The sequence below is a fragment of the Pelecanus crispus genome, chromosome 11, assembly GCF_030463565.1.
Source record: "Pelecanus crispus isolate bPelCri1 chromosome 11, bPelCri1.pri, whole genome shotgun sequence".
Taxonomy (NCBI): Eukaryota; Metazoa; Chordata; class Aves; order Pelecaniformes; family Pelecanidae; genus Pelecanus; species Pelecanus crispus.
In genome coordinates, this window is record NC_134653.1 from 27,663,385 (window position 1) to 27,687,132 (window position 23,748).

The 23,748-nt window shown below is 41.7% G+C and overlaps 2 protein-coding genes across 2 annotated transcripts in view; one reads left to right on the forward strand and one right to left on the reverse strand.

Annotated features, from left to right (window-relative positions):
* Positions 1-7,619, reverse strand: part of MED15 (mediator complex subunit 15) — a 38,807-nt gene extending 31,188 nt beyond the window's left edge. The window contains exon 1 of the mRNA XM_075718594.1: positions 7,595-7,619. The gene's annotated coding sequence lies outside the window, so the exon portion shown is untranslated. The remainder of the gene's footprint in view (positions 1-7,594) is intronic.
* KLHL22 (kelch like family member 22) lies at positions 408-18,834 on the forward strand. Its single transcript, XM_075718595.1, has 7 exons — positions 408-453; positions 10,435-10,687; positions 11,577-11,742; positions 12,959-13,677; positions 14,818-15,010; positions 16,183-16,416; positions 17,471-18,834. Exons 2-7 carry the CDS (start codon positions 10,461-10,463, stop codon positions 17,846-17,848), a joined length of 1,917 nt encoding a protein of 638 aa, XP_075574710.1. The 5' UTR covers positions 408-453; positions 10,435-10,460; the 3' UTR covers positions 17,849-18,834.
* The last annotated feature ends 4,914 nt before the right edge of the window (positions 18,835-23,748 follow it).

The window sequence follows — 23,748 nt, forward strand, 5'->3', positions numbered from 1 at the left end:
GGAAGTGTCGCGCACCCACTTCCGCCACACTGAAGGCTTGAGGGACATGAAGTCCCGACGCAAGCCCGCCCAACTCTCGCGAGAGCTTTCGGCTCGGCGCGGGGCTCGCTGGGAAATGTAGTCCTGCCCCGGGCAAGCGACCTGCCGTAGCGACCCGCGCACCGACACCAAGGGGCTGCGGCCGCCCGCAGCCGCGGGGCCTGCTGCGGGGGCGACAGGCCCGGCGCCCGACCGGGCACGCCCACGCCCAGGAACGCCGCAGCGCCGCCGGCAGCCGGGGCCCCTGAAGCTGGCGGGTGCCCGGGTGACGCTCGGGGCTCTCGGCCCCGCCGCCCGCCCCGGTTCCGGCCGCTCCTCCCTCGCCAGGTGGGCGCGTCACGCGGTCGCCGTGGTTTCCGGGTCGCACGTGAAGGCGGAAACCGCTGGCGGAGGCCGCCGCCGCCGCTGCTCTCGGTAGGTGGCTGGGGCGGCGGCGGAGATGGGGAGAGGGAGCGCAGGCCCCCGTTTGGGCCGCCCGGTGCTCCCGGGAAGGCGGCGCCCCCCAGCCGGCCCCGGCGTTACCCGTTCCCCGGGGGCGGAGCCTGTCCCGGCTCGGCCCCCCGGGACGAGGCCCGAGCGGGTGAGGCAGCGTCCCCCTTCCCCCGGCTCGCCGCAGGGATGCCCAGGGGCGGGGGCACGGGCGAGGGGCCGCCGGGTGCGACGGCCAGAGCGGGTCTTGAGGGCAGCGCGGCAGGCACCGGAGCAGGGTCTGCCAGCCCCGCTGCCGCCCTCGTCCCAGCGAGGCCAAGGCAGCCGCCGCATGAAGCCCCCGAGGCCACCCCAGCCAGGGCCCGGCTGAAGCCAACCAAGGCCCTGCTGCCTGCGTGAAGTCCCTGAGGATGCCCTGGCGCGGCCGAGGCCAAGCCCCACGTCCCTGCACAAAGCTGCCTAGGCTGCCTCGCTGGGGCTGCCTGCGTGGGAGGTGGCGTGAGCGAGTGGGAGGATACTGGGTGTCAGGACCTGCAAAGGCATTTTTAACAGGGGAAGAGAAAGAAAAATCAGAAGCGTGCTTGAGCTGGCTTTCACCTCTTCATCACAGGGTTAGTCTAGAGTCGGGCTGTCTCTTTTAACGATGTGCAAATCCAGGTAGCATTCCCCTGCAGAGCAAACTGCTCATTCTGTGTTCCTCATGGGGAAGTAAGTTACAGGGAGGGGAAAAAAAAAACCCACAGACCCCTGCAGGAATGAAATTAATGTGGTGAAAAATATGAATTAATGTTTCATACAGAAATCAGAGCTGGAACATGCTGGAAGAGCCCTTTGCTCTCTTCCAGCTCACTTAATTGTTGTATTTGGCATAGAATTAATTACTTTCTAATTTTTTTTTCCTCCTTGTATTTTAGACTATTAAAAATTCATGATGTGGTTTAAGCAGTTCAGCAAAGCAGGTTCAGGTCTTGCCAACTAGCTGAGTCTCTCAAGATTCATAGAACATATACCACTGGCTAATTTATAACCTGTCAATTTTGTCATAGTTATTACTTAGCTTGATCCTGATTAAAAAAAAAGTGCTGTTATTCTTATTATGGAAGAGACTTTAGGATTTTTGAGGGGCTTTCTAGGAGTTCTTGGGATAATTAAAACAATTTTGTCAAAAGAACATATTCCTTACAGATTTCCCAGATCTATCTGGACATAGAACTAAACACTACCTCCTCATTCGGGAAAAAAGCTGGAGCCTTAATGGTAGGCCACTTGTTTTTAGGGGAAGCAGGTACACCCTGCCTGAATATAGTTGGTTAACACTCCTTCCTTCAAACACAAGCAGCCACTCCATCCAAACCAGAACATGACTATTGAAAGACTCAGATGAAAAGCAAGTCTTGTTTCAAGATTAGGAACAAGAGAAAAAAAGAGTAGTAAGACATCATCAAACTCTTAAAAGACGATGAAGCCGTAAGAGAAAGCATTTTAGCACTGTATTGAAGTTTTGTTTTCCTTATTACAATTTCTTGATTGCATTTGGGCCACCTTCCAAAAATGTACCACAGAAAACTTTACAATTCTATGAATTTGGGTAAGTTGCAAATTACTCATGGATAAGGCAAAATATTCAAGTTAGAAAGCTCATACTCTTCAGGTTATGCTAGTGTTCATGGGGAAAAAAAACTTTTAAAATATTTATATATTTTAATATAGATAAATTTCATGGGAGTTTTGCCATATACATATTAAATATGAGACGTTTGAGTCTCAGTATGTCTTAGAAATAAGTTGTAATAGGCTTGGAAAAAAAACTCCAAAACAACAGTTGTTTGTTTCTAAAAGGAAGAAATGCTGAAATTTGTGGGACAGCATAGTTTGCAAAAGCTGTTTCCCAAACCACGCCTTTTGGGTTTCTCCCACATTTCAAGTATACTACTAATGCTAGAAGCTGAAAATGGCTAGAAATTCAGCCCAGAGTGATGTGCTTGCATATTTCCATTAGTGACTTAAAGAAAGATGGTGTGTGTAGACCCAGCAAAAACATCTCATCATTTGATGAGCATTCAAAACTAATGTTGAGATATTATATACTACCAGATGTCTTTGTTTCTTTCTTTTTGTGGGGACCTTGATCAAAAGGAGTTGTTCGTTGTTCGGGTTGTTTCCCATACTTGTAGAAGGTTCCTTAAGTGAAGGTAGTATTTCAGGAAGAAGAGGGTTTTGGGGTTTTTTTGGGGGAGGACAGGGGGGTTGTTTTTTTTTTTTTAACAGTTGTGAATGCATAAAGGGATAATTCTGAAAGAAGCACTGCTGAGCAAAGCTTCTGTTTTTCCTTCACCCCTCTTCTCTCCCCTTTTTCTTCAAAAAGCATGAAACTGACTTAAGTCTTGTCTAAACATAATGGTGTACTCAATTGTCTTTTATGTAGCATGCAGTCTTACAAGTGCCCATTACAAATTATGATATAGTTGGTGAATTATTCCAGTATTTGCACTCCAGTTAGAATGAACAATAGTTTTGCTTTTCAATTTACATTGTTTGTGGCATCACATCTGTTTTCTGAGCTATTTTGGCAGGCACCCAGCTGCGTCCCCATTCTGCACACTCCCTGACTAGTTGATCTATTTGTTTGTGTGCCCTCTGCCCTGTTAAAATTCTGGTATGTAGCCAGGTTCTGCCTATTTGCATTTGCAGCCCCTGAGAGTTAGCATAACTAGCATTTTGCTCTAGTCTTGTATCTTGTCTTCTTGTCAGGTATTCAGCTGAAGCCTGGCTTAGATCCTTGTTCATGTTACTCCCTAGGAAGAAATGAAGGTATGGGAAGCCTTAGGGCACAGATTTTAAACTTCCTTATTGCACTAAGGGTTTTAAGGGCATAATCTATTTGGATCACAATCAGCACGCCATACTGGTTGCTCTGTATTAGAAAAAAAAGCTATGAAGAAGATGGCCTCTAAGAAAGAGGACAGAGCTGCAGCTGAGGGGCATCAGCGAACTTTAAGAACGGACCAAGAGGAACCACATACATTTTAACAGAAAAGTGAAGTCGTGCAGCTGGGTCAGAGTAACTCCATATATCAGAGCAGGCTGGAGACAAGGCTGGCTAGAAGTCAGCTTTGCAAGAAGAGAGTCTGGGGGTCCTGATGAGCAGCAAGTTGAATACTATTCCTCCAACAGGGGCCAGCTTCATACTGGGCTATGTTAGCAAAAGCATAGCCAGTAGGTCATGGGAAATTACAATTTCCCACTCTATTCAGCACTCACAAGCCCACAAAACCTGAATACCATGCCCAGGTTTGAGCTCCATGCTGAAAGAAAAACCTGTGAGTTCAGTGGAGGACCACCATATAGGGCAGGAGCACGTACAAGGAGATACAAGAGCGTGCAAGGCAAGAAGGCTGGGTTTGTTCAACACAGAGAAGAAAAGGCTAAGGGGAGAGCCAGTTGCCATTTTTTAAGCTATCTAATGGGTACACGAAAATGTAGAGCCACACTCTTCTTTGTGGTGCACAGCGCCAAGGATGAGAGGCAAGTGTCACAAATTGCAGGAAAAGAAATTCAGACAGGATAAAGAAGGAACCAAATTTGATGGTTAAGCACTCAGTTTTCTAATTATTGACAAGGATGGAGATTCTGCACTTGACAAGGCTCTACGCATTCTGACCTGATTTTGAAGTTTTCCCTGCTTGGAGCAGGAGATTGGACTAGAGACCGCCCAAGTTTCTTTCAAGCCTAAATTATTCCATAATTCTAAGAAAGCATGGGACCCCCACCAAGCTTGAATCACCTGTCCATATGGCAGTAAGCTAAACAGATTTGGATACCCGACACCAGCAAGCTCTAGTTTATTTTGGGCACAGCTGATGCATAAGAAAATATCACTATCTGCATAAGACACCTCTTTGTAGAGATGTAACTGACACCCACGAGCTCTTCAATACAAAAATGTCTGAGTTTCCATAGAAACTAACTTGGATAATCCTTCCTGTATCCAGCCATTTCTCTACAGTATAGAATCAAGGCGGTCAGTACAACTGCACCAAGAAAAAAAACAAAAAAACCAAAACCCACCCACACACCACACACTAGCAAGCATCACTGTATGACATGGATGCTAGTCATAGAAGGGGTGAATACTTATCTAGGTGTATAGCATACCATGCAATACCAGTAATAGCAGCAGGATGCATCCAGGACATATGCCCTGACCCAGCTGCTTGGAAGTGCTCCCAGGTACAACACAGATATATTCTTAGGGAAGCAGGACTTTCTTCTCAATCTCAGGAAGCATTTGCTGTAAGCCATATGAATTCCCACTCCCCAGAATGTTCTTTACTGGAGCAGCACACAAACACCTTGGTGTAACAATTGCTCTGCACTTAAAAATTCAGGTAGGACAGACACTGCATTCTCTTCTACCACATCTATTTTACCATGCCTTTAACTCTTGCTTTCCCTGTTCTAGTTGAGCTACTCCATTCTGGTACCCTGTGTTCTGAAAAGGATGAGGATTTTCAGTGAGCACAAGAGCAAGCCAGCTACCAGCCTCTCACCATATTGCCATTTGAATGATCAAACCACAATCCATTCCCTCAATTCTTCCTCTCCCAGTGCCAACCTCCTCAGTCATAAACCACATATCTTTGCTGTGAAAGCAAGTATTCTGTCATTGATCAGAGAGGGAGATTTTGTTAAAAAAATGAACCACAAGTCTTTTCCTATACAGATAAGCAATTATTTCAGTTGAATAATCAGAAGCCTCACTAAGACTTGTACATTTTCATACAAGTAATCTGCAGAAGCATGTTGTGGTAATGGAAGCTGATTACAAGACAATCACACAGAGCTATCAGCAAGCCACTGAGACACTGTAGCTTCCACTGCATCCATAGCTTATAATAAGAGACCACTAGTGATACAGTAAACTTCTAATATAGTACAGGAAATAGAAGGAAATACTAGATTTCCTTCATGCTCCCTCCATGTCTACCATTGCAAGGCATGGCTGTTTTCTCCTGGTTCCTAAATGGAATCCAGGCATAGAATATAGAAAATTTCATTCTATTGAAAAAGAGCAGTCATGCCTTTCTAGGTACCTCTGAGGGTTTTGCCATTTATGGGGGATTGTTTTGTTTTGATTTTTTTAACTCCTTGATTTGAAGTGACTAAACAGTGCATGTCTTCCTACATTAGCATTGCCTATAGAAATGCACATACAATTACAGACCTCATATGCCTCCTTCCTCTTTATGTGCTGGGCACTTAATTGTAATACTCTAAAATTAATTACTACATTAACCCATGTCCTCTAAAAGACAAATGCGAACCAACATAACTGCAGTCTCAAATACCTTGTGCAGCCAGTTAAGAAAATCTCTAGTCTGATTTTCTCTGCAGTTTCAAAGTGGTTAGAACAAGGACTTCCCTTGTTTCTGGAGACAGCATCCCACAGCATGTAAGACAACACTTTTCATCTTTGCTACTGCTAAAGCAGCACAGCAAACAGAAAGAGTTCCTCATCTCTTCCACTTCAGGGTCAATCCTGTAATACTCAGCCACTGAATCCCACTGTTAACAGCAGACAGTACTGAGAAACTTGCACAGAGCTGGGGGTGGGTGGGGGGGCGGGGAAAGCATTACTCAGATTTCTAGGAACTTGGCTAGAGCAAGTTTCTCAATAACAGAAGAAAGACAACAGAGAGTGCTCAAGAACATCCTCCAAGCCCCCTTCTGGTAGGGAGGGGCTCAGGATAGAGGGGACTTAGCTGCATGGCTCAAGGGGCTGTGCATTTATGTTAGCTAGCAAGGGTCTGGCTACAGCTCCTTCATTTACAGGGACAGATATGCCAGCCTGTGAAAATAAGTGTCTCAAGCCCTAAAAGCCAGCAAAGTTTGTGAGTGGTCAGGAAGGAAAAACAGTAAATAGAAGGTTTTCTGCAGCATGCAAGAAGCTGAATAAAGTTGTTCTGTCTCTCCATTCAGAGCTGTACTGCTTGTACTACATTTAGCTTTTTTTTTTTTAATAGACAATAAAGATTAAGAAAAATACAAGTTTGAGGAGATGGGGTTAAATTATTTTCAGCTAAAAATATACAGAGGTTATTGAATAAAGTTACTTGCTATTTTTAAGCTTGATTGACACTTAAAATGCATAACAATTCCTAGATACATTAACAGGCACTCCCACCCAGCTGGAACACCACACACATAAAATAGCACACTTCCACTGTTTGGTGTACCAGATTTTTAGACAGTAACAAAGACACAAAGCACACAGGAGAAAGGTCATAGTTAGACCACACAGCCTGAGAAGCAAGGTGCTGTGCCAACACTAATACCCCTCCCTAGCAAATTTGTAGTCAGCATTTAGAACAATATTCAGAGAAATACACTAAACTATCAGCTCACCAAGGATACTGCATTTAATCCAGAAAGCTTGAATGTCAAAACCACCCCACTCTTCTTTCAAAGAAGCCCACAACACAACTCCACCAACCCTGCTTCAACAACTGCTCTTTGTTACTTCCTACCCACCCAACCCCAGCTGCTCCTTGTACAAAGGTGAGGACACTCAGTAATCAGCTAAGTGAATCTTGTTGGCTATCGCACACAAGACTTCCTTGTCTTAAAGGTCTTGTCTACCAGCTCCTGAGGCTATCTAGGTAAAAGTTAAGAGGCTTTCCTTGAGGCTCCTTCCTAAGAGGCTCAAAGAAGAGGACTTAACCACCTATGTCAGTCAGACATCATGGATTAATACCATAAATGCTCACCTTTAATTTTAAAAGTAGGCAACAATTCATAAAAATCATAGCAGTGAGAATTTTTCTAGAGTAGTGTGTTACCACTGGTTAAAACTATGACAATAGGCATTCATAATTTTTTATGAGCCTTGAAGCCCAATTTAGGAGAGTAGGGAGTTACACATGACAGGATATAGGTTGTCTGAGTAGCCACAGTGTAATTAAGAAACTTCATGTATCCATGTACAAAAAGAGTGCTGGCAAGTTTAAGCCACATACACTGTACCCACGCAGTAGTATTCCACCCTTTTCCACAGCAACATCAGTATTCAACCTACACACCCAAAATTGGTTAGCAGCAAATAACTGTGGATGGCAAAAATACTCACAGATAACTATAGAGTGGTGAATTTCCATATCATAGTGGCATTGTGCTCTAGATGCATGAGGCAGCTCTTGTGTTGGTGTATATGCATGAGTGACCAGCCTGAGGACAGTCCAGCTCACCAGTGACAGCCAAGATACAATCCAGGGGCCGAAGTTGAGAACAAGAAGTAGGGACTGCCAAAATTCAGAAAATAGAGTGCAGCAAAATACCTGTTGGCTCAGCTGTTGCCTAGCCAAAAATCAGCTGTAGAGGATGGTTGAGCTGCACTCCCAGCATCTATGTTTGACCACACTGGGCTTACCACAGGTCTGCTAGAAGGGTTGGTTTGTTCAGCTACTGCTAACAGTTGTGGGATAATTCAAGTCCATATCTAGTAGAACTAGCAGTGAGATAAACTCCCTGCAGATGTCCAAGACAGCCCCATTTGTCACTGAAAGCTCTGCAGATACTGATGTTCATAGAGGCTTCAGAATCCCTGAATTAGTTCTACTTTTTTTTTTTCATTTACTCTCTTTCATAATACTATTTGATCTTCCTGGTTCCAGTTACCGTATTTGTAAGATAGGATCCCTTCTGGGGATTTACTTGCTGAAAGCTTCACCCCCTTTCTGTTCCTTTTTAAGATTAGTTGGATACAGAATATATTCTGAATAGTAGCTGTCTATGGTTATATTAATTAAAGTTAGATTTAAATAAAGGCTTGGCATGATTATACAGGTTTCCCACTTTACCCTACATGTATCTCTCTCTCTCTCTCTCTCTCTCGGGAAGCCACTTCTACAATGTATTTCTCTGCTAACACTTGTTACACGGGTTCAATGCCCTGTGTAGTTTTAATATATCTCACTTATTTCTCCCTAGCCTCTCTTCCATCAATGACACTACACTATATAACACACTATAAGATTGCATCAAATGTCATGCTGTTTCCCCTACCCAACAAAAGTCTTTGAATTCAGGAAATAGTTCATTTGTTACATTTACTTCTGCTTTTTGATGTAATGATTTTACTCGGAGACTTCTTTTGATATAGCTCTCTAAGTAGCTGAAAAGATGCAACCTTTTTTTGAGCATTAACCACATTAACTCTGGAGTGTTAACTACATTAAACCACATTAATGTGGTTTATCTGAATCTGTTCCTCATTTGGACCATATCTCACCCTACTTTGTTTTTGCTGCATTTATTCCCTTCTAGTGAAATGGGAAATTTCTGATCAACATCTAGTAACACTCACGCCTTCACTTGCCTTTCTTACTATATTATCTCCCTTGCCTCAATCCATCACTTTTAGTATTCCCCAGGAGCAAATCAAATGATACACTAATGTTCTGTCTGCTTCAAAAGCAGTCATCTTATTTCTAGGAAAAGCATCTACCTGTCTTGAAAAATAATCTATTACTCACGTCTTCAGCTGATGATGGATAGTTTCCCCATATAATCTACCTGAATGTGCTCCCTAGGAGGCTATCTCATCGGAGCTCCTCTTCTGAGCTGCTTGTCTTGCTTTTGCTGGCAAAGAGCAGACAACCATTAATATGCTTTTTCAGGGTTTTTTCCATCCCATTTACCATGCAATGCCACCTAGCTTCCTTTTGTTTTAGACAGTGTAGTGTAACTTCCCTCAAGCAGAACAATAAATATTTTCCTATTTCTTGGTGTCATCCAGATAGCTCCTTCCTTACTGACCATACACAGAATACCTTGCAGTACTTTGAGAGATTTCCAATGCTGCATTCACTGTCTATGGCTGGCACAATTAAACAATGGTTCTATTTCTTCATTGTTTGTTTGGATTTGCTGGGTTTGTTCTGCTTTTGCTTCTCTGACTGCTGATAAGCCCTTGTGCCACTAAGCTATTTCCCAGGCCACTGGAGGAGAGGCTATTATAACTGTGTCTTAAGCAGCCATATCAGCTAAGTTACTTCCTTTTGCTAATGCAGTTTTTTTTAATGTGCTCTGACAACTGGATAGAGTCTGAGAGCTCTAACTGCTACAACTTCTGACATTCTTCAAAGACAATGGAGAGGGTAAATTACAGGATGGTAGAAGAGGACTCATGAGATTTTGAGAGTTTAACCATAGACATGAAACACAATCACTTCCAGCTAGCTTTTTACAGGTGTTTCCCCATGTGCCATAGGGGACCTTCCTACAGTGCCTACGCTGGAGGAAATACCCTCTCTCTGCAGGGTATCATGGTGAAGTGAAAAGCAGTTGTGCATACCAGCTTGAAGTTGTCACAATAAAGAAACTCACTCTGAAGCCCACAGTTTTATATAGTATTTTGTAGAATGATAGATGGAAATGTGCTCAGCTACGGAAAATGAAAAAGCAAAGACAGGGAGAGAGGAGAGCTTTCAGATTCTGAGGTAAAATATCAAGAGAAAGAGTGAAGGTGCAATTTATATTGCAGCAAAGTTATCTGAGGATATTAGGCAACTTGGAATATGGCAAAAATTATGTCAGTTTTGTTCTTTGTTATAAATTTGCAGAAATGCAAAGGAAACAAAGGGTTCTGGTCATGGGTTGGGAAGTGAAACTCTTGCTAAGAAAAAGAAATATCCCCATATGCTACATACTCTGACTCTTGGACTGAAAACCCAAGAGTCAGAATACTTGGTTGAAAAACCATGTTCTGCCAGTTCTGTGTGCTGATATATACCTGTCTATTTCCAGTATCATCAGTCAGAATAATTTCTTCAGGGTAGAACTGTCCATTGACTGAAGAGTTGGTTTGATTTATTTTCTGTTGACAGGAGGGGGTCAGAGGACCATTCCTAAAGCAAAAGGCACAAACCTTGCTGATTCTGTTGTCTCACAGATTTCATTCTACTACAGCTGGTGGCTGAGCATTTCTGCCTGGGATGGCGGAGGATCAGGAGCTGACTCAGCCACACAAAGCTCAACTCGAGCCCTCCCTTCAGCAGCGCACCAGCAACACATACCGCAGTGCAGAGCACTCTCAGGCCTTGCTCAGTGGCTTGGTATCTCTCCGAGACAGCAGCATCCTCTTCGATGTTGTTCTGATAGTGGAAGAGAAACCTATTGAGGCTCATCGCATACTTCTAGCTGCATCCTGTGACTATTTCAGGTACACTTCAGTATGGCAGTAACAAGCATGTGTCTGAATGTTCTCAAACCTGCAACATCCAAATCTTCTGTCTTGGCATGCTGCTTCTGGATGTAAAATTAGACCCGTAAGATGGAGCTGAATGTGCTTCAAAATACTAAATATGGCTTTATTCATCTCTCTGTTATTTCTCTATAGAAATAAAGCTTTTGTTCCTGCACACTGAGCTTACCTCCACTAAATTCACTGCCTGTGGTACTTGGAGGTATATAAAGAGGAGAGCCTATCTGAACAGGTGTCTTCTGCATAAATGCACTCTGGGTGGCTTTTAACGTATCCTTAGCTTTGCCCATTGTGGTGATCATTTCATAATACATAAAAAGTAACCGGAAGTGGGTCACTCCTCCGTTATGTGCCTATAGTGTGACTTGCTGTCCATTAAATCAGGCACTCCCCCAGTCAATTTGACTAGCAGTTTCTTGAACTGACTTTATTTTCATAGAGCAAACAAATAAATCCCAAGGCAATCCAGACAAACTTCTAACTGGAGGAAGAACTGCTCTAGCTTAGAAAAAATTCCTACAGTCCCAAGTTCCTCTGTTTTTCCTCTTCCCCCACACCAGAGTATCCATATGCACTGGGTCTGTATTTAAGTCCTTCAGCTGTGAATTGTACCTTTCAGATGGCCCCTGCTGTTTTGCTGCAGAATGAAGAGTATTACTTTCTTAGGTCCTAAAGGCCTGTACTCTTTGTATCATTGGCTTAGAGAAGAGGTAAACCCATAAAAGTGTCTGGCTAGGTTTTTATCTTTCCGAATATTTTTTATGTTCCCAGGACAACATAAGATAAGCAAACTGAAAATAGTTTCAATGCAAATCTGCTATAGCATGTGCCATTGTCTTTTTTACAGAGGAATGTTTGCAGGAGGACTGAGAGAGATGGAACAAGAAGAAGTTCATATTCATGGCATCTCCTACAATGCAATGTGTAAAATCTTGAACTTCATTTACACTTCTGAGCTGGAACTCAGTGTGAACAGTGTACAGGAAACCTTAGCTGCAGCCTGTCAGCTTCAGGTGAGGTACTAGGAGATGTGGCAAAAAAGAAGCAAGAAACAAAAGCAACAATGAAAGAATCAGAAAACATGGATATCTGGCTAGATGGAAGGTTAGGGGGTGAATAAGAGTGTGGGTCTGATGAGAAGAATTCCTTTGGGATGCTGTATCCACTGAAACTATGGAAGGGTAGGAATAAATGAGTACTTGCACATCTCATTTGTGACAATGGTTTTATTACTTATAAACATTTACTATTTCATCTAGAGGACTATTTTATATAGCACTCACTGATCTGCTTATGAAAGCTTCCCTTAAATAGAACACCTCTGTATAGAATACCTGGTAAAGGACAGGGCTTGCTACTCAGAACTTCCCCAGACTGAGTCCACAGGCACATAACCTCTCCTGACCCTGTCACTACAGGAAATCCTACCACTATGGTTTCTGCATTAAGTGCAGAGTTCATGTGCCTTTAAGACAAGGGGTTTTTTTCTAATTTCCCCTGCAGCTAACTGCTGCACAAGGCTTTGGTACTAAATCTTAAACTTTCTGAGTGCTTGCTTTTTTTTTTTTTTTGCTTTTTTCTGAGTGTTTGCTGCTAGTTTCTACACACTTAGCACTACTTTGTTAGCAGAGAGGCTCTCGGACAGCAGGCAGTTCTTTATTTGCCAGTAGTCCCTCCTGCCAGATACAATTTCAAATTGTATTCAGCAGACAACACTAAATATTAATTTTCCTTTCAAATGGCTTCCTGTGCTCGAGTGATGCAGATATGCTTGTTACAGATACAGTCTTTGATACAATATGTCTATAGCGCTCTGAAAGAACAATTACGGAATGACTGTAAACCTGGCTTTCACCATGTCCTCCATGCCTTCCGTTTTCATGACTGCCTCCCAGGCAGCCTGCAGCTTGGTGCCATGCTAACAAACCAGGCAGCCTGGCTGTCCAGTGTTCCATGTGTCGTGGAAGACACATTGCTGCTGCACCTGAAGCCAAACTCAGAGGCCTGCAGTATAGTGTAGCTAGAAGATCTATATTATATTCATCTATGTACCCATGTTGTGTTCTTCTCTGGAGAAATGTGAATTGGGCACAAGTGAACATGGTGATCAGACTGTGAAGAGAGCAGTCATCTTGTGGACAACTTATTTACACTTATCCCAGGCTTCTGTCACCTGTCTTGAGTGTGAGGCAAGTGGTGTCTGAAATGAAAAATATCTGTCTCTTGCAGATTCCAGAAGTCATTAAGTTCTGTTGTGATTTTCTCATGTCCTGGGTAGACGAAGAGAACATCCTCGATGTATACAGACTAGCTGACCATTATGACTTGAGACATTTAAGTGATCAGCTGGACTCTTACATTTTGAAGAACTTTGCAGCTTTCTCAAGGACACAAGTGTATCGACAGCTACCCTTGCAGAAGGTCTACTCCCTTCTCAGCAGCAACCGTTTGGAGGTTAACTATGAGTTTGAAGTTTATGATGGGGCACTTTTTTATCATTATTCTCCAGAGCAACTGGAGACAGATCAGGTCTCCCTGATGGAGCCCCTTAAGCTACTTGAGACAGTTCGTTTTCCTCTGATGGAACCCCAAATACTGCAGAGGCTTCATGACAAATTAAGTCCATGTCCTTTAAAAGATACAGTTGCAGATGCATTAATGTACCACAAGAATGAATGTCTTCAGCCAATGCTTCAGAGCTCCCAGACACAGCTGAGATCAGAGTTCCAGTGCGTAGTGGGATTTGGAGGGATGCATTCTACTCCATCCATTGTCCTCAGTGATCAAGCCAAGTATCTGAACCCCTTGTTGGGAGAGTGGAGGCACTTTACAGCTGCACTAGCCCCCAGAATGTCCAACCAAGGGATTGCTGTTCTCAATAATTTTGTATATTTAATTGGCGGAGACAACAATGTAAGTGGGTTTCGAGCAGAGTCAAGGTGTTGGAGGTAAGATAAGGATAATCCTGCTGTTATTTTTATTACCACCCTGTTGCCCATCTCTGAGTCTGCAAGCCAGTAGTGTTGTCTGCATGCTTCCTAACCAAAAGATTAGGAACTGAGCAGGGGCCTCACTGAAAGAAAACACAAGAAATAAAGGAATGAGCCTCATAGTAACAGGGAGCTTCCAGCAGTGCTCATGGGACAAAGCCAAGCCTAATAGGGTAGAAACAGCTACTCTTTCAAGAGTATTACTTGTGCTACTTTCTGCCTTGTTGGAGGGGGGAAATATTAAAGGTGTGCGAAGCAGTAATGAATTTAGAACCCTGGATTGTCTAGAGGCTCTTGAACTAGGATGTCGTAGAAGTCCTCTGTGTGTAATTTTGGTCCCAATACAAAGGGATTTAGCTACCAAAAAGGGTTTTTAAATAAAGTGCTGGTTGATTCTCAAGAATTTGTGCGCACAATAGCAGCATTCCAGGGTCCACCTACATTCTTCTGTGCCAGGGAAAAGAGTATGAGGAAGGATCAGGTTTAGACCTTCATGCCCATTATGCTGCAAAACCAGACATAAACCCTTTTGGCTTTATATTGTGGTCATTTTTACTAGTTTTAGCTGAGTTGCCCTTATTTTATGGCATGCATAGTTTCACTTCACAACCAGTTTTCTCTGTAACTAAAATTTCCAGACCAGATAGATATTTTGATCTGAAAGTGAATCATGAGGTTCACTTTGAGCAGCAGCTATTTGGGGAAAAGAATCAAAGAACGCACCACATATTTATGCCCTTCTTGGACTCTTGAAGATGCAGATTCAGTCTTTGTGCTATTTTTAGACTGTTTTACCTTGTAGAATGGCTCTGTGCAAGCAGAGATTTTGATATATAACCTGACAGCAGTGTATAAGATAATGGAAAACCTAGGCTTTTATAGCATGATTATGTCAGCTAAAATACATCTTCTAAAAATAGAATAAAACAACTTTGCTAATAATAAAATGCTGACAAGGCCAAATTTCACTCCACTTACAGCTGAGAGCAATTTCAGCCAAAGACAGTACAGTAACCCACATCTGTGGTGCTGTCTGGTATTCCAGCAATGATTCTGTGGCTGTATGAATAACTTTCTTTGATCCCATTCTTTTACAAGGTATGACCCGCGACACAACAAATGGTTTCAGATCCAGTCCTTACAGCAAGAGCATGCTGACCTCAGTGTTTGTGTTGTGGACAACTATATATATGCTGTCGCAGGCCGAGATTACCATGAAGACCTGAGGGAAGTGGAGAGGTATGACCCTAAAAGCAACACTTGGGAATATGTGACACCTCTGAAGAAGGAGGTAAGGAGTGCATTAGCCACACATGCTACTACAGTTCCCCAATTCCTGATTTAATCTTTTTAGATGCTTTTCTCATGTGTAGCTTTACACTTGCTGATATTCGGATGGGAAACAGTAGCCTCTGTATATGGGATAAATGAATATCAAGAAAGGAGAATAATAATATATGTAAATTACATTTTGAGGTTAAATGCTTCTTTTTCCTGTTTTCTTGTTGTTTTCCCCTGCACCTTTATTGTGTTAATCCTTAAAACCATTTAAAACTGAACACATAACCTCTGGGAACAGGAAGTTCCCATTCCTCCTAGGCAGGTAAACTATGAGCCACAGTAGTACAAGCTTCTCGCTTACAGTCCTGACAACATGCTTTACTCCGGATAAGAAGAGATAATTCCCCAGTAAGAAGGCACATCATTTCTATAGACTACTTAGTTCCCAAACACAGAACTGAGATTGGGTAACAAGTTCTGGTGACAATAGCTTATGTGATGCAGAATCACATCTCAGTCAGCTAACGTTAAGACCATTACTCATTTGAAATATGTTAGTGAATAGCTATCTTTTGTCATCAGTACCATCTATCCTTCTAGAACAGCAATTGCCAAACTAACAGTCATGTCCCCAGGAACCAGGAATGGTGTAGTGACATGGGAATTGGGGTTATGAGTGGAAAAGTTTGTTCTCAGGACACCTTAAAAATATAAATATTACTGCTATTTTACCAAAGGGATGCAGAGGCAGAAGAGGATAAACAGCTTGCGTGAAGTCACAAATAATGTGTGTCAATGCTGAGAATATAAAAAGCCTAAGTAGGATATCTTGCATTCCTGATAACACTACTTGTATAAGAAAAATCACCAACAGAAAGGCTTCCAAGTAGACTAGGGAGAAAAGTAATAGTATGAATGATCTTCTAATCAAGGAACAATAAAGAATGAGAACCCACTGCAGTTCTGGAAGTTTTAGAAGTTCTAGTGTATTTCATTCAGAAATTCACACTTATAGCATAATCACCTAGAAAGGAATTGTCTATAAGAACATCCTTCCAGATGTTGATAATCTGCATAACTCATGAAGAGTGTCACTCCCTTAATGACTATTCCGTACTTTGAAACTGGGAGAAATACATAAATCCAGACCTCAACCTTTTGCTTTCCCATGTGGTGATACAGGTATATGCACATGCTGGAGCAGCACTGGATGGGAAGATGTATATTACCTGTGGGAGGAGAGGAGAAGACTATTTGAAGGAGCTACAATGTTATGACCCAAAGACTGACCGCTGGGATGTTTTAGCAGATGGTCCAGTGAGACGTGCTTGGCATGGGATGGCTGCACTGCTAGGGAAGCTCTATGTAATTGGAGGAAGCAACAATGATTCTGGCTACAGAAGGGATGTTCACCAGGTGAGAGCATGTCATACCTGTGTCTTTCTTGTAAGAGTCTGTTTCTTATGGATGCTTGCACTCTGACGTAATGTCTTTCTCCTACTAAGTATGCAAATCAAACTGTCTGCCCAGCAACAGCTACTGCACCAGCTCTCTCCCACTCAATTGCAGAACTTGCAATGATTTATTTACTGCTGTCTGTCTTGAATGCATTGTCTAACCCACAAAGCATTAAAGCTCCAGCACTTGGAATTCTTATAAATTATAAAACATCTTTGATGGATAACTTTCATTGGCATGCACATACCCAGTAAGTAGCACATCAACTAAATTTACTTTACATTGTCTTCTCATGTGCATTTTTTCTAAGTCCAGGACTTTTGAATTACCAATGTGTAATTGCAGGACAGAGTTGTTAAGGATATGTTGGATGGCAATTGTATCATGCAATTAAATGTACAGTACCTGATGGTAAGTCATAGCTGGAGAGAATTCTCTTGAGTCTTATTCCAGCTTCTAGAACTGCTAGAGACATGAAAAGAAGACACAAAAAGTAACTGCTCTTGTAAAGCCGATGAAGATGGCAGAATTAAATCTAGCTGGTAAGTGTATCTGAATGATAAAAAGGTGCTTACAAATAAAAGAAGTTAGCCAAGTAGGTACCAAATGAAATCTAAAACTTCCCAACATATGGTGCAGAGACAGCTTAGCAGATTTGTCATATTTGTATGTTCCAGCACATTTTTTCCTAATGCAAACAGATGCATTGTGTCTGAGCTTATATTAGCATGTGTCCCCATCTCTTTCACTTTTGTATACATTTTTTGAATGACAAACAGCTGTTACTCCAGCAACAGGGTCAGAAGTTGTGATTCAAAGCTATATGGCATCTATGCAGAGTTTTCTGCCGAGTACTGTACTTCTACTACATAGTGATATGCTCTCTCCATTACTAACACCCTGTCAAAAGACTGATGATATTGCATGGCTTCCTAGATAATTTGCCATATGGCCAGGCTCTGTCACTAAGATACAAGTTTGATTTTGGCTAATCTCTTTCTTTTTTTAACAGGTTGCCTGCTATAGGCCAAGCACTGATCAGTGGACAAATGTATGTCCACTTCCTGCAGGACATGGAGAGCCAGGTATTGCGGTCTTAGACAACAGGATCTATGTCTTGGGAGGCAGATCCCACAACAGAGGAATCCGCATGGACTATGTCCACATTTACGATGCAGAGAGAGACTGTTGGGAGGAAGGACCCCAGTTGGAGGATGATATTTCTGGGATGGCTGCCTGCGTCCTCACTTTGCCCAGGGCTATTTTAATGGAAACAGAGAAATGGTTCTCAGAATGGCATGCAGAGCGTCTGAAGTATCACTTTGACTTTCCATCGGAAGTTATGAGCGTATCGGACTGGGAGGAGTTTGACAATTCAAGTGAAGATTAGAAAAATTTAATATTTATTTTTTGCCAGTGGATGAGGAAATTGAGGCTTGGAGAAAATACTTAGAGATTTTATATGTCTTTCTTATATATATAAATCAGTATTTAAAGATTTGAAAAATAAGTGTTCTGCACAAAATGCCATTCACAGTCAATATCTGCCCATCTGCACGTGTTCTGCACAAAATGCCACTTACAGTCAGTATCTGCCCACCTGCCAGAAAGCAGCATTTTTAAAGTAACTACAGAACTGCCATGTTCCTCCAGTTATAGAGGATCTTTTGCTTTGAAGGAGACTTTTCTCAACCTTCAGCACAGACTGAAAAAAAAGGCACAGAAGGCTCAGCTTGACTAGCTTCTTTCCTTCCAGCTTTTAGCTTGAAATAGCTTTTTGAGATTTTTTTTCCTTTTCTTTTTGGTAATAAAACTTCCTAGCCAGCTTGACACAGGAAGGTAACACCTAGTGTCTCCCTCCTATGCCAGGTGTCAGACAGCTTGATTGGCTTTTTAGCAAGATTGAACATACAGAACCAGGAACAGGAGCAAGAAACTCTGAACCTTCATCTAATCTGGGCATGCAGCTATCTTTGTAACTGGGTTAGAGTCTGTGAACTGACACCCACTCCTGAACTTCTATAGTGCAAGTTCTGTCAACACAGTGGAAAGAAGATTTCTAGAAAAAGCGCTCTGTACAGAGTATGGCAATTTCATCATTCAACTGTCAGACACATTTGTTCACAAGCGTAAATTAATAAATCCTTGTCCGAAGTTTTTTCTTTTTAACTACTGTCTCAGTTTTATTGACCGTGATGCAGAGTCTGAAAGTTAGTGAGCTTAATTAGATCCTATTAGATCCTACATTAGCATCAGTGAAGCTACACCGGCTTGGGAGATGGGCAATTTTTTTCATTCTTTTATTATATGCTTTAGAAGAGGATAAAGAGAGCAGAGATTGGTTTGCCACATCATAAGAAAAAAAAGTAATAAGGAGATAACTAGAGGTATTGAAGATTACACTGGTCCAGGACCGTGCAGTAGCTGAACTAATGCCAGGAACATAATACAAAATTACTACAGCTCAGAAAGATAAGGCATAGTAAATCCTTCCTTCATGAGGCCTTAAAATAATTGGCTTCTGACTACCCTCTTGCTTAACATCAGTTTAGAAGCTGACTTAAAGTCTGAACCAGTATGGGATCCTTCCTCTTGGAGGGGCAGGAAGTAATCGGTGCCACCAGAAAATCACAACAAACTACCAAAAGCTTTTAAATCTTGTAGCAATAATGGGGTTGCAGAAGGGCAAAACCAAAGTGACAATCAGAATGATAAGATACTAGTCAAGTATCACCACATCATGACAAATACTGCACACTGACACACTACTTTAGAGAAATGGAAGAAGTTCTTGGATATTACCATTACTTAGGGATATTTTGATTATGGAAACAAAGATGATTTAAAAATGGACCTAGATGACTCTACATTAGCACACTGGGCTTCTGGAAAAGATTCAAGAGTATTTGCACACTTAATAAACTCAACAGTTTTTTCTTGGTAAGAGGGGCATTTGTTGGATTTTTTTCTCCAGCACTGTCAGTTTTCACCTCAATCTCTCTCTGAACCTTTGCCAATTGGCAAATAAAACAAAAGACCTGGTAACTGCAGGAAACCCTGATTATGAGCTTCAGAAAATCTTTTTTTGATAATGAACTCTGAACTGCACATGGAGTCTGGAAATACAGGCTTTATTACACTGCAATATTGGAGACTGAGGAGTAATCCTATTTTGCCTGCCAAGTTACTTTTAATGTGTAGGAATTAAATGTAGCCCTCAGATGGAAGGACAGATCTCTCTGACCTGGACATCACTAGAACCACACCTTCCAGACTGCAAGGGCTGCAGTGGCAACTTGTTTTGTCTGCAAACAACAAGTGATTCAAGACTTCTAGTGGTCCAGGTCATGTTCCAGACCCAGCTGTTCTCACTAAACCCAGACATCTAACTCAAGTCTAATGCTTGCAGTGCATTTTCTATTTTAACTAGCCCTTCTCGATGGACCAGTGATACCCTATGTCATACAAATGAAAATGCTATTTAGTGTCTTTCATGGTAAAAAAAAAAAGTAACCATTCTTTGTCTGGCTTCTTTTCCTATGTATACCACTAGAGGGTATTACTTACTATTACAAGTAACGAAGCTGATAGGTTAATTCTTAGATTACACAGGAGTATATAAGACATTCATGAATAATTATTAAGCTAAAGAAACATCTTGAGAAAACTTGGGAGGATTTTTTTTCCAGCTTCTACCCTATCACTCCTGTGTTTGAATACTGATTTTTAGATAGTCAGGTAATTCGTTTTTCCATTTATCAGTATATGCAATTTTGTGATTGCATTATTTATTAAATGTTGCTGTTGGATGCTGTGCAAAGCAAATCAATATAAGGCCTAGAATGCAGTTATAAGGAAATTACTTTTCCTTAAAGCAGATGATTCACCTTGAAGTGCTGCATTATTTTTTCTGGGTTTTTAGTTACTGGTATAATACCCCTAAGTTACATGAACTAAACCTAAGGGAACATATTATGTATTTTGATTTGATAAAAACAAAACTTCTGTTGCTTTCACCCCCAAAATTTATTTTCATCTGAGCGTAATGTGACTGTTGAAAGTCATGGTATGCGCTATCTTACTTGCATGTACTTTGTTTAGGTAAAAAACCACAGAGTTTAGCTTAGGTCAAACCATCCCAATCATTCAGCAGTAGCTCGTTTTAGTCCAGCATGTATCTTCTCAAAGTAACACATAGGCTAAACAATAATAAAATTGCTTTGCTTTAAAATTGGCAATTTTATCTAACTCAGCAGATATAAAGCACTTTGTTATTCTTGTTTACTACAGTTACTTATATAAAGAAATTGCCAGAGAGATTACAGATTGATAGGCAGAAGTATAATTATTATTGATTGGTTTTCCTATCAGGAATGATGCTTCAGGAGCTTAGCCTTCAAGAGTACACTTAAACTTTGTGTTATCTCAAGAAAAACATGTACTCATAGGGATTTTAGGCTGATTCCATATTTTTGTATTTATAAATTCTCTTATCTCTTAAATATGTCAGTCTTGTATCTTACAGTAAAAAGCATTCATTTTTTACAGCGAGTCCTCAGAGACAGTATAGCACAAGACCCTGTGGACAAATGGACAATGAACTAAGAAAGCTTTAAGTTATTTCTGGTTTGTAAGAGAAACAACTCTTCCAGAATTGAGTGATCAAAATACCAACACTTAAACTGCTGATACATTAGGAAGTCCAGACAAATAACAACTAGGTTTCTTGATGATCTATTTTCTTATTTCCTGCCAGCACAGAGGTAAAGCTGTATAGGCATATTTGCTAGATTTGTAATTAGTGGACTTGTATCCTGCAGTATTTCAGGCTTCCACATTTGGAGAAGTGATTGTGATTGCTTCAGTTTTTGTTTCATAACTGCTTTCACTACTGTATTTCTTCTCCAGCTGTCGACCTCCAAATCCAACATAACCTTCCCCATTTCCTCATCGTTTAAATTAGGGTCACTAATTTTGCATTGGAAGCATACCCAGTACTTGATTTGAAACAAATAAGGATTCTCATTCTATACCCTTGACAGAAATTTACTTCTCCTTACTTAGAGACAGCCACATGTACAATTTATTTGGCATTCAGCCCAACTGATGGGGTCAGAAGCTTCTGGCGAAAGGAAGAAGGAGCAGCTGGGCACGAGGAAAGAGGGACGGGACCTCCTCAAGGGAATATTTTGCCAACTGAGTTTTTATTTCATCAGCAGCTGATGCACTTTAAGAGCTTCCCACCTCCTCAGTTGTGCTACAACTATTTGGCTGTGCTCTGAGGGTGGAAGATGCCCACAGGTAAGACAAAGAGCGTAAATGTATCTATATGCAATAAAAAGGTAAAGTAGTACCATACATTTTTCCATTCTTCCTAAACCAAATGCACTTGTAGGGATGTAATAAACCTGAGATGATTGTCTGTAGTCTAGGAAGTTGAAGCCCAGTCTTACCAGACAACGATCTTGAACAAGTCACCTGTTTCTCATATGTAAGTAGAACATGGGGATCTTTTACCTAGAAGATCTGTCCTAGTTCAACCACAGTTATTGAAATTGTGGGGGGAATTACTTGAAGGATGTGCACAGCCTGAATGAATACAAGTTCAGAACAGTGAATTGTGGCAGTTCCTTCCAAACTGAAAACCTCTCCGTGCCTTAGAATCCTCTCTGGATAGGAAGGTGGGTGTGCTGGTTCGTCAGTATCCGTCCAGCCCCATGCAATACTGCACAAAACCTAGTTTATAATTAAATACTATTTATTCCTGGCAGCTTTCAACTCTTTTGAGATTTTAGTATTATCCATACGAAACGGAGGCAAAATCACTATGTATTTGACCTACTACATTTTTTATTATAACAAAAACGGTAATTCAATAAAATGCAGTGATAGGTTTTGTTTCCTTTTTATATATGTGTTACTAATTCTGCTGCTAGCTTGTGGCTTTTGTAATTATTTTTAAACATTATTTAGCATGTTATAGCAAGTCCAAGAACTATCTTTTAATCTATGTTTTGGCCATGGCCAAACAGAAAATGATCCAGGCCTGTTTAAATGACAGAAGAAAACATAACAACCTTCATAATCTACTGGGGCCTATCTACATGTGTTTTAAAACTGATTCTCCTTGGCAAATACAAGCACTTAAACCAGTAGGAATGGATCAAAGATATAGCTACTAAGTAAGCTTCCCTAGCAAGGGATGAAATATTTTTGCATAAATGTGAATTTTCAGACGGTATTATTAATCTCTGGGTTTACTGTTTTGCTAGTATTGCTGTACATGACTAAACAGCTGTTGTTTTCCACCCAGGAGATGGCTGTATTTCAGCAGCTGGTAAAGTGATACCTGTACATGTATTCCGTGCCTACTTTAAGATCCTTTCATGTTAGTGATGTTATGAGACTTTCCTGGATGATTTTGTCTAAAACGCAAGACAGGCCTGAGAGACAGGCGGGAAGGATGAGTGACACTGGATGAGTCTTCAATTTTAGATGATTTGAACTCTGCTAAATGTCTACAGAGACACAGCCCATATGTTCCAATCCAAGCACCTCAGTTGGCCCTAGCTGCCAATATAGGAAGAACAAAGAGAAAAAAATGACCATATTGTGACTGAGTTTTCGGAAAAGGCAGAGCATGAAAGAAAGACGGCAAAGCTGGAATAAGACTGCACAACAGTGTAGTTAGGCACTTCAAGGCACTCATCTTAAATCTATTTCTCCATTTTAAATGCTTTTTGCTTTCAAGTGCTGCTTCAATTCACATTGCCAGCCCCAAAGCAAAACGAAAAGCCAGAATCAAAAGCACAAATGAAACAAAGTCATGAGACTGAGCTAAACTCACGCTATTTGCAAAGGTTTCTAGCACGCCTGGGGAATTAGCGCAGTTGTTTTGTCGCGCCCTTGCCTATTACTGCTGGACGTGCCCATTGCCACCGCCAGCTCTCCCAAACTTCAGCCAGACCACGCAAAGGCCCACGCTGCTCGTCTGAGGTCACCGCACGCCAACCTCCCTCTGCAATCCAAGCATGTGCCAAGTGCCTGCCCAGCCCCTGCCCCTGCGGCCTGCTGAGTCCTTTCCGGGGTTTCCTTCCTCTTCAGCGGCTGCCGCACCATCTTCCCTCCCGCCTGCGCCCCGAGACAGCCAGGGCTTTGACCCCGTTATCTGGGAACAAGGCTATGAAGAGGGCACCGTCTCTTCGAGGACGCTGGAAGTTATCTCAAGATCAGAGATTCTCACAATGGTCCGTTTTGTTCCTTAAAAAAATAATCAACTAATAAAAACAA

Excerpts from the sequence above, each read along its gene's own strand:
- KLHL22 (XM_075718595.1), top strand. The coding sequence starts at position 10,461 with ATGGCGGAGGATCAGGAGCTGACTCAGCCACACAAAGCTCAACTCGAG. Across the intron at positions 10,688-11,576 it reads GCATCCTGTGACTATTTCAG|AGGAATGTTTGCAGGAGGAC; the intron begins GTACACTTCAGT and ends TCTTTTTTACAG. Across the intron at positions 15,011-16,182 it reads TGACACCTCTGAAGAAGGAG|GTATATGCACATGCTGGAGC; the intron begins GTAAGGAGTGCA and ends GTGGTGATACAG.